Below are 10,663 nucleotides of genomic sequence, written 5' to 3'. Positions count from 1 at the left end.
TTTTAACTTCATTGAGAAACTACCTTAATTCCAGAAGAATCCTTGATTACTGAGGAAAGAAATCCTGTGACCAAAAAAACCTAGTAGTGCCCATAACCTTACTGAATTTCAGTGTTGGCACAAGGCCAATCTTATCTCTAGAAGCTCAGCTTAAGCCTGCCTCTCTCTGCCACTTTTACTGTGTGTGGTGTGAGTATTTTCATTGTCACAGTATCTAATTTATTCGGCTGCCAAATTTCGAAATTACAATATAATATATAGTTTTATTTCCTTGGAAACTTTGTGAAATACAAAAAGGGAATGAGACCATCCAGTTAACAAAAAGAAATTAAATTAATATGAATGTTTAACAATTATCTAATTCAGAAGTGGATTATGGATGCATGTAATCATCTTGGCCATTTTCTTTCAACTGTTCTACTTCATTCCATTCTTTTCAGCAGTTTTCTGCCTTAGGGTATTATTATATCCTTGTCATGTGACGTGTGAAGAGATGGAGAAATATTTTTTAACACTATATCATATAATATTTGTTACAATTTAATCGCACTGAAACAAATCTGGATTTCATTCCTACTCCATTTATTTCTTAGCTCAGATCAACATTTCAACTTGAACTTTGGTTTCCTCTTTTGTAAAATGGCAGTAATATCAGTCATTATACCCAATAAGCTATAATTATGGTCTTCTACTAAACTAAAAAATATATTTGTTCTTGGATTCAAGACAAACCAATGATTCCAAAGTCTGTATTTCTTTTTATCTTTATTTTATTTGTATGTGGTGCTGAGGATCGAACCCAGTGCCTCACACATACTAGGTGAGCACTCTACCTCTGAGCCACAACCCCTGCCTGTGAAATTTGTATTTAATGTGATCATTTATTCCTTTTTACACTGGTGCTGACCCTAGAAGACTTAACTACTTGCTCATTGTCATCTTTGGATAAAATAGAATTTACTGATCATTATTTATGTATAGTTGAGGAATCAGCAGCTTACACAACTGAGTGGAAATCCTTAAAATGGCCATCTCAGCAAATGTGCTGACAAAGAAGCACCTACATGTGGAGACTGTTCCCAAGTAGCAATTTGTTTCTATGGCACCTAAGTAGAGAAAGTCAGAATTGGTCCCTGAAAGCAGAAAAATATCAAGTAGTTAAGAATCCCACATTTAGGTAAGAAAAGGTGATGATATTTTCCAACAAACAGTTAAAGTTGGTTACAATTGTTTTTTTTTTCTTTATTCATGTAACTAAAGGATATTCTTAGGCTATGATTTAATTTCATATTAACATTCAATGGAAAAAGTTAGATATTTGACTTACAAGGCTAATGACACGTTTCCAAGATCTACAATGTCACTTTTGCTTCAATGAGCAATGAAAATAATACAGTAGAAGAAAAAACACTTTCTTGGTAAAGAGGAATTTAGGAAGAAGTGATCAAGCAAACATCGGATGAGAATTCAATATGATCATAAATGGGAGGGAAGGAAGAAAATTTGGTCTTTCATTCATTCAATTTAGAATTACTTTTTGAAAAACTTCTAAGTACTTGGTCCTGTGCCATATGCACTGGGGATAGTCACATTAGATAATCCTTGCCTTCGAGAAACTTTCAGTCCAGCAAGGCAGGGTGACTCTGTCAAAAGTGGTTCTACCAGAGTAGAAAATGTCTCATTTAGCAAGCTGAAACTGGGGCCGTGGGGACACTATGAGAGTCATGGCATGAGAAAAAAACACGAAGCTGAAGACAGAAACAGTAGATCCCGCTGTGCCCCCAGGAGAAGCAAAAACAATTTTAATAGAGAAAGTGTTTGCCCTTCTTTTAAATAAAATACATTTAATACTTTGTATAATACATTGAAAATATGACTTGTTCTTCAAAATGTCTTTTCTACAAATGATTCTGAGGCTAAACTGTGATCACTAGATACATGAAATTAAATATATCAAGGTGACACAACTACTCAGTCAGTACTCTATGTAGTGCATGATTCATAAACTCCACAAGTCACACAGTTTATACAAGTCAACATGGGCTATGAGAAGTGGTTAAGTATTCATCCCTGCTAGCTACAATGAATATCCTTTTAACATTGTCCCTTGGTGTCCTCTGCTTTGAAAGACATACACAATTTAAAAGTGAGCGACTATTATAGGCACTGCTGTGAAGAAAATACATTGTAAGCTGGAAAAGCCTTTTGAATTATATGTTTATGCCAGAAAGCTTGACAAACACTGAACAGTCTGTAAGGAATGTAAAAACTCTTCACTCTCAATTCAAATGCGTATAATTTAATTATTTGTAGCAATATCAATTTACTTATTAAACTAATTATCCTGAAATGCTTTGGTTGTCAGGTTCCAAAATAGTTTTGAAATTAGGAAACTATTGTCCCACTGATTCTTGTGGGTGGTCCAAATCCCTATGATATTCACACCTGAAAAGCATTTTGTGTAATCTCATCTTAATTTAAGTGATACTTCATTAGGAGGAGCAAAGTAACTTCTCTTTAAAAAAAAGATTAAAAAAAGCAGATCACTCCTGATTAATTTCACCTCTTTTTTGTTTCAACATCCTGAATGTAGATTTTTTGCATGCTGTCACCTCTGTTTCAGACTAAAATGACACCTATCATTAAAGAAGGGTGGCTCAATCTAGTGACACTCAGAATGGCCCAATGTAATGAAGGTATCAGTCGATAGGGCTTCTGAAATTGGTTCAGAGTTATACTTCAGAGAAACTTCATTCCAATAAATATAGTCTTAAAAGTTGTTAAATGCATAATTCCACAAAAAGCACTTGAAGAAAGTCTGGTCAATATGATTACCAGGAGATGCCAAAACCCATACATTTTGTTCCAAATGTAATCATGACAACCATAACAAAAGCAGTAAAATGCAAGACAGGGAAATCTCAGTCTTTCTTAAATGACTTTAGTCCTGTTACATGGAGAACAGGTAATGAAAGTATACATGTCTGGCTACACTTGCTTTTAAGCAGATATCTTCCGGGACCATACACTCCAAGGAGTTTCAGATTTTTTCGTTATCATCATTATTGATTTTTTTAAATGCAACTGGGCTTGCTTGTTTCAAAGAAGTCTTAGAAACATCCGTGTGCATGGTGGACATGGCTATTGTCTCATAGTCATCATCCCGAGACCGGAAATCACAAAAGTTAAAGAAGAACTGCAAGTCTCTCTGGAAGTTTTTGTTCAGGAATCCATAAAATACAGGGTTGACGCAGGTGGATATCATTGCCGTGAGGTGGCAGAGCAGGAATAACAGATTGTGGTTGCACGTAGCAATGATCTGATGATTCCAATCAAACACAGTGTTAAAGATGGTGAGAGGCAGCCAGCAGACTGCAAATGCTACCACGATGGACAGCAGCATGATGTTGATTCTTTTGGTTTCACTTGACCTGTATTTATTGTCTCTCATCTTGTCCATCATGTTATTTCTCCTTTTTAAGCGAATGTATATCTGTAAAGGAACAAAGAATGAGTTCAATAGAACCACTTGTTGAATGAGGAATTTCTTTGCCAAGAAGTAAAAAAGGGAGATGATAGGGAGGAAAGATTTTCTTACCTTGAAGTAGCATATAAATATAAAGCAGAGTGGGCCAAAGTACTGCAGCACCAAGAGGAGAGTAGTGTAAGACAACCTATGAGAGTCCGAGGGAAATTTATCAAAGCACACATACTTGTCTTTGAATGCATCAAGCGTTACATTTTGGAATGGTTCATCGGTCAAGACTTGATAGATCAGGAAAGGCAGAGAAGAAGCCACAGCAAGGACCCAAATGCCAGCAATACCTATGTAAGCATGTCTATTACTTGGTCTCCACCCTCGTGGGTTGATTATCAGCTGATGGCGTTCCACAGCAATGAGAACCAGAGAGAAAATGGACACCGTGATGGAAACACATTGCACAAAAGGATTCAGCTTGCACATTGTCTCACCGAAGACCCAGTGGTCCATCAGCGTGTATACAAACGTGAACGGGAGACACATGATGGCGACGAGCAAGTCTGAGAAGGAAAGGTTCACAATCAGGATGTTGGTGACATTCCTCATCTCTTTCTGCTTCAAGATGATTATGATCAAAGCCAGGTTTCCAGAGACCCCAAGAATGATTACAGCTCCATAAGCAAGAGCTAAGGTAAATATCACAGCCAAGGGCAGGTGACAATCATCGTTTTCAAAAGCCAAAAATGGGGAACTCTCCTCTGACAAATTATAGTGCACTGAATGATTTTCAACCTGAGAAAGTAATGTTGAATTCATTTTGATTGGGTTGGTTTTTACAGATTGCACAAGAGAACAGTATGTTTCTTCAAAGCAGGTCAACTGTTCAGCTTATTCTTATGTTCCATATTGGAATCCATTTACCACAATTATTCTGAATTCTTCATTCCCTTGAACTGAACAATCTGTAAAGAGAAAATGATCAATTGCATTACAAATTTTATTGAGGGTAGTCAAAATATAATTCTGATGCATAGTACTCTTTAATGTGAAGACACTGAAATAAGTAAACAAAATGTAATTTTGTAAATATATTTTTTTAAATAGCAGAGGCCAAGCAGACATTTTGAATTTTTAAAAACCTGGAAATATTTTTAATTGTTTCTGCTTATACATTGAATGTCAGTGGTCTACATGTTGGTAAGGTGTACATAAACTTCATGCCTCCAAAAATTTTATACAACTACTATCAGCATACCCCTAAACATAGTGAGAATGCAAATGTGTAACAACTTAATGCACAGATTAAAACAGAAAATATGGAACAAGCAAAGCAAAAGAACAACAAAAATACATAGTTTTTTCCTCCTACTATAGAAATGAATGGATTAGTGTAGAGGTCTAAAGTAGCAATAACTCAACATATACTGGGGTGCTTCTTATAGCAGAAATTATTTAGCACAAGTATACTCAAAATGAGATCATTTTTTTTGTTCCAATTAGTTATACATTACAGCAGAATGCATTTTGACTCATTGTATACAATGGAGCTCAATTTTTCATATCAGACAGAACATTTGTAAAACTTTATCATATGAGGTACTGTTGAAAGACCAGATGACGCTTAATGCAGAAAAATAATGGTAAAAATGCCATTTCATATTTTAATTGTGGTCTATAGAAAATAGGGAACCACTTGGAGAATGTTATGTCTACTATACAACTTAGAGGTAGGACTAAGGGATGCATGCTAAATTTTTTATAAGATCACATCATTACAAAAAACAAAACTTCAATCAAATGAAATATACCATCTGCAAAGCAGCAGGTACTCCATGCATAAAAGTTTATAAGCACTACATGAAAGGGCACTTTGAGAAGTTCTTGCATTGCACAGGAGACTCTAAGCCTCTATAATGGTTATTAATATATCAGAAGCTTTCAAAGAATTTCTAAGGTTTTATCCATGTCAGTATCCCCCCTTTCCTACAAGACTTATGTGTCTCCAGGGGAAGGGTCTAGATGTTAGTTATAATATCAACTGTAATCACACTCTTCCTCTTGAGAATTCAAAAGGCAGAGAGAATGACTGGTAAAAATGTCAGTTAGAATGTGACAACAAATCTTGAAGAGGCAGCCAATTATTTGTGATATATACATTCTTCTCTTCTTACCAAGACAAATCGTAGACAATAGTCTTGTATAGAGGTTCAAAGCTAATTTTTTAAAAAAATATCTGATTCCTCCTAGATTACTAAGTAAGTTTCTAAGATGAGATTTCTTAAGTTAACTAACAGTTCTTCATGCCTGTGTTGAGAAACTGAATTGCATTTCTTTCTTACATAAGAACAACAAAGAATATTGCATAAATTTACTTCCATTGAAAGAAAAATAAGAATGTATTAAAATGTATTTGCCTTTTATATGATGCCTTTAGTAAACCTTTCCTTCAGTGCTTTTGTTTTTTAGAATATGGGGTGGTTTTCTATTATGAAACTGCAATTTGGCCTTATAAAACTGAATAAGGTAAAAATAAAGGTTGTTATCACTAAGTAAAAAGAAAGCATTAAGGCATGGTAATGGAATGATGTTGCATGTGGACATCATGACAAACACTGCTCTCTCTTCCTCTATGCACAACCTATTACTTAAGGGGTAATTACACTTATTCTCTTAAGAATTGCAAAAGCAGTGAGCATGACCACTTAATGTCATTTGGAATGAGAGAACAAGCCTGGAAGAAGCAGGTAATATTTTTTAAAAAAATATTTATTTTTTAGTTGTAGTTGGACACAATACCTTTATTTTATTTTGTTTTATTTATTTTTTTTTATGTGATGCTGAGGATCGAACCCAGGGCCTCGCACATGCTAGGTGAGTGCTCTACCGCTGAGCCACAACCCCAGCCCTGAAGCAGGTAATAATTTTAGTTTTGAAATCTCGTAATTCTTAGAGATTTCAAGAAAGTTTAGCATCATATTTTGTATTCAGGTTACTATAGAGATCTTTAACATTGCTTATCAGTTATGAATTTTCATTATTTAAAGTAACACTTGCACAGTAGCTAAGTGTGTCCTCATTATCTATGATTTCTCGCGGCTCCCTGTTGCCAAATTCCACCATGAATGAGGATGCTGGTATGGGAGTCATGAGGCATGGACTATTGAGTGTATTCCTCAGCCTGGCATTAAAGACCTCTATGTTAATTAAGCCTTCCTTCCACTCTTTGTTCTAATAACCCCAATGTGAATGCTCTGTTCTGGGCAGGCCAAATGATTCACAATTCTCAAATATAACTCTGTCTTCACATATAGCTCTTCCATTCCTCTTCTTGAGTGTTGTCTCCCATCACCAATCCAAATTCTACCCACCCTTCAAAGCACCTTTAGTCCCTTGAAGCCTTAATTGGTGCCCATCCATTTCAATATAACATCTGTGAGGGTTGACATTGTGCATATTTCATAGTACCTTGAAATATTAGATTTAGAATAAAAATGTTGACTGATAGATGTAGAGATGGAATAGTAGGTTTTTGTATAAATTAATCTTACAGCAATGGCTCAATCTATCATCATCCTTTTGCATCCAAAATGAATGTTAGTTACAATTATCATTCTGTTAGGTCAAGTACAAAGTAGAGAATGTTACACTTTGTATAAAAAAGGAATTGTTTATGAAAGAATTTTCATTTTTCCAATGAATAATTATGTAATACTTATTTTGTCAGATATGGATTTAGTAGAGAGAACAGTGATCCTTTCATTGCACTTCAAATCTGATGGACAGAAAAAGACAAGAGAAAAATAAATTAATAAAAGGTATAGTATGCTAGATGATAATAAGTTCTAAGGAGAACAATAGATAGGGGAAGGGAAACTGGGATTGTCAGGAATTACAATTTATTTCTGGGTGGTAGAAAAAGGCCTCTACTTGCCTAAGGAAACGGCATGTAAATTAAGACCTAAGAAAGGTGAGTAAGGAAGCCATGTAGATATCACAGGGACATTTAAAAAGGGAAAGAAAAGATGTAGAGAAATTTGTTAGGGGCTAATTTAATAATCTAGACAGGAGTTTATGGGGGTATAGGTGAAGGTGTTTGAAATGGATAGGAAGAAAAAAGAAATTTTATATCAGCTGACTTACTTTGACAATTATGGGAATTTGTGCAAACACTTATTAAATTATTTCCATCTATGGGCTACAAAGAGACTTCTTACAGAAGAGTTTAGGTAAATATATTAAAACTCTACTCAGATACCTTTGAAATTATATTTGATATACATGCCCTACAGAAAATAGAGGTTTTCCTATTCAGTAGAAGGTAATCTAGCTATACAGAAAATGAAAACTTTTAAAAAAGTGTTTCTAAGCTTCTTCTGCTAAGTGTAGGGTTGTTAGCCATTCCACTTGGGTAAATGAGTTTGCATTGGATAAAATGCATATTTTGTTTACCTTCATATAATTACCAGAAAAATAATTTTTATTAGATAATAGTCTTAAAAGAAAGTTAACATACCTTATCTTTGCAAAAGTAAACAATACATTTCTATTCCAATATATATTTATAAAATAAGCTACACAACTACAGACATTGCAAAGCTTAGTGAGACTGTTAAATTTAACTGTGGTGTACCTTTAGAAACCAAATAGAGACCTACAAACATCACCATTTGGCAAATTAGGCCCCTTACTGAGGGAAATTCCCTTATCCTTCTTTTCAAATAAAACCCTGGCCTTTCACTGCCTGCTATTGGCAGTGTTATTCCCATCTGAAAATACAGCTGTCTGGGCATAACCTGCTGCAAATGTATTTCAAATACCCGGATTGTCTGTTCACCACAACTGTTTTGGAAAAGAAATGACAGTTGTGTTACACACAGCCCCTGAAAGTTACTGCTAGCTTATCTAAACGAATTACATAATTCTCCTGCCTTCCCTGAGTGAGGAGAGAGCGTGTTCAACAGACAGCTGCCATAAGACACTAAGAAAGCCTAATATTAAGATAGTAGCCAGGAAAAGTGCTCAGTCTTTAGCCACGGGCTGGGAACTGGGTCCCAGAGCTGTCTATTCTCTCTTGTTTCACCAGAGAACCTGCTCAGGGTCTTGGGAAATGACGGCTACTGTTCTCAGGTCCAGTGCAGAAAGGAGAACTCTGCACTAGCTCCTGCCTGTGTGTGTCAACCCGGAGCTATGCTTTCTCAGAGGATCCAGGTGGGCATGGCAAAGGTACGTAGAAACATACTCCCTCTCCTCGCTTCTCTAGGTTTTCCTGTGCTCTAGGAGTTACCAAAGAATGAAATGGTATATGTTCAAAATTTCTGTGGCAGGCTTAACCGCCCACCCTTCTCATATTGTGTAACTAGGCGAATTGCCTGGATCTTCCCCTCTATTCCTGACCCGCTACACACACACACACACACACACACACACACACACACACCCCATGGCCAAACCCTAAGTCATTTCTCTCCTTAGCCCAATATCCATCCGTCTTTAAAACATTCTCATCTCTGCATTCCATCTGGGGACCAACAGGACACTTACTAAGCCACCTCCAGGTAGGTCCATCCTTAATCTTCTATCCCAGCATGTTCGCACATTACTGGTCTAGAAGAAGAAGCTAAAGAAAGAGTTCCACGATTAAAACTCTGAAATATTAGGACAGGGTTCAGGGTGTCTACCAGAGCGCAGCGACAGATTGAAGGGCCAACTACCGGGGGATGCAGGCTCTATTCCAGTCCAGACAAGTGGGGCAGGAGCTTCGGGATCCGAGCCCCAGGGGCCAGCAGGGGCCAACGGGACAAGTGCTGCGGGACTGGCGCGAAGGCGCACTCCTCGCGGGGCCCACGGGTTCAACGCACCCCAGCCCCTCTCCAAGGGAACGGCACATCCGCCCCCGGCGGCGGATCAAGCCAGCTCCGGGGAAAGGCGAAAGCTGCGGGAGGTGCGGGGAGACCACGCAGGGCTCCTTCCCGCTCCCTCCCTCGGCCTTAAGAGAGCCCGAGGAGAGGAAAACTTGGATCCCCGGCAGCAGGGCGCGGGGAAGCGCGAACTCGGGATAAGGTGCCCCCTCTTTGGCCAGCGTCGGCCCCCAGCCCTTCGGCAGGAGTCCGGGAGCGGTCCGGTAATCTGGGTCATCCAGCCACCTGCCCGCGCTGGACACCAAAGCAAAAGGCTGACTCCGCGCCGCACCTCGGTCCGCACAACCAGTTTGCAGCCCTCGCATCCTTTCCCGTCCTCTCTCATCCGTCGCCCCGTCAGTGAGAGATTTCTCAAAAGTCCTCTAAAAAGCGTAAACTTGAAACTTACCCTCTTTCGAATTCGTCTTTTTTTGCCCCTGTTTATTAAAGCGAGAAGGGAGTCATGGAAAGGAGCAGAGAGGGGAGGAAAGATCCTCTGGTATTTCTCCTGCTCAAATCCTAAAGATTGGTGAAGATAGGAGGGGACGCCCCCTTAAAGCAGAACTCCACCTCATCCCGATCACGTGACGGCGCCCCGCGGGTAGCGCCGGAGGCTCCCCCATGCCCCCAACACCTCACCTTGGATATACACCTCGAAGGTGCGTTGCCTAGGAATTCTGGAGAGAAAGACAATCAACCTAAACACACGCTGTCAGACACACGCACTGTGCTACCGTGCAGGGGGAAGCGAGCCCTCATCCCCACACAGTCCTTGACTCCGAGTTGGCAAGGCAATTTTACAAGGCTTTAAAAAAGTCAGTGCCACCGTGATTTCTTTTGTTTGCAGGTCAGTGCCATCTTGTGGCCGAAGTCGTACTTGGTCTGAAAGCTCCAGCGTAAGCAGGGCTCTAGAATGAAAGGACTGGTTATTTACGGGAAGAGGAAACGTGTAATTCCCTGCAACGACGCCGCTAATATGTTTTTTACTTTGTTTTCTGACGCTCAAATATTCCTCATACTGGTACACAAAATTTATTTTCTTAAGTTTCTACTTGAACAAAAAGAAGACCTTTAAAAGGCCAAACGAGCAAACCTTGGATGACAGTCTGCCTTTTTCACCCTCCTTCCTTTCTATTGAGAAAATAATACATCGACTTAGATTTGTTCCCATCGCCTAGCTGCTCTTTATAGTTTTGGGGCGCGGGCTCGATGAAGCGAACATTTCCCTTGTGGTCGCAAAGAGCCAGTGCAATTTCTTTGGTGCTTAATCCACCACAGTAAGGAA

The 10,663-nt window shown here is 38.6% G+C and overlaps 1 protein-coding gene across 3 annotated transcripts; it reads right to left on the bottom strand.

Annotated features, from left to right (window-relative positions):
* Positions 1 to 1,211: 1,211 nt before the first annotated feature.
* Positions 1,212 to 10,187, bottom strand: Npy1r (neuropeptide Y receptor Y1). Of its 3 annotated transcripts, XM_048791742.1 has the most exons (4): positions 9,788 to 9,937; positions 9,023 to 9,098; positions 3,599 to 4,443; positions 1,212 to 3,493 (listed from the first exon to the last, which is right to left on the bottom strand). In XM_048791742.1, the coding sequence occupies exons 3-4, from the start codon at positions 4,295 to 4,297 to the stop codon at positions 3,041 to 3,043; spliced, it is 1,152 nt and encodes a 383-aa protein (XP_048647699.1). In that variant the 5' UTR covers positions 4,298 to 4,443; positions 9,023 to 9,098; positions 9,788 to 9,937; the 3' UTR covers positions 1,212 to 3,040. The 3 variants fall into 3 exon arrangements, with proteins under 3 accessions (XP_048647699.1, XP_048647698.1, XP_015341743.1); XM_048791741.1 differs by lacking the exons at positions 9,023 to 9,098; positions 9,788 to 9,937 and adding an exon at positions 10,018 to 10,187; XM_015486257.2 differs by lacking the exon at positions 9,023 to 9,098 and having other exon boundaries at positions 9,788 to 9,942.
* Positions 10,188 to 10,663: the final 476 nt, after the last annotated feature.

Source organism: Marmota marmota, unplaced genomic scaffold (genome assembly GCF_001458135.2).
Source record: "Marmota marmota marmota unplaced genomic scaffold, marMar, whole genome shotgun sequence".
Lineage (NCBI taxonomy): Eukaryota > Metazoa > Chordata > Mammalia > Rodentia > Sciuridae > Marmota > Marmota marmota.
This window is presented reverse-complemented; position numbering and strand designations above follow the sequence as displayed.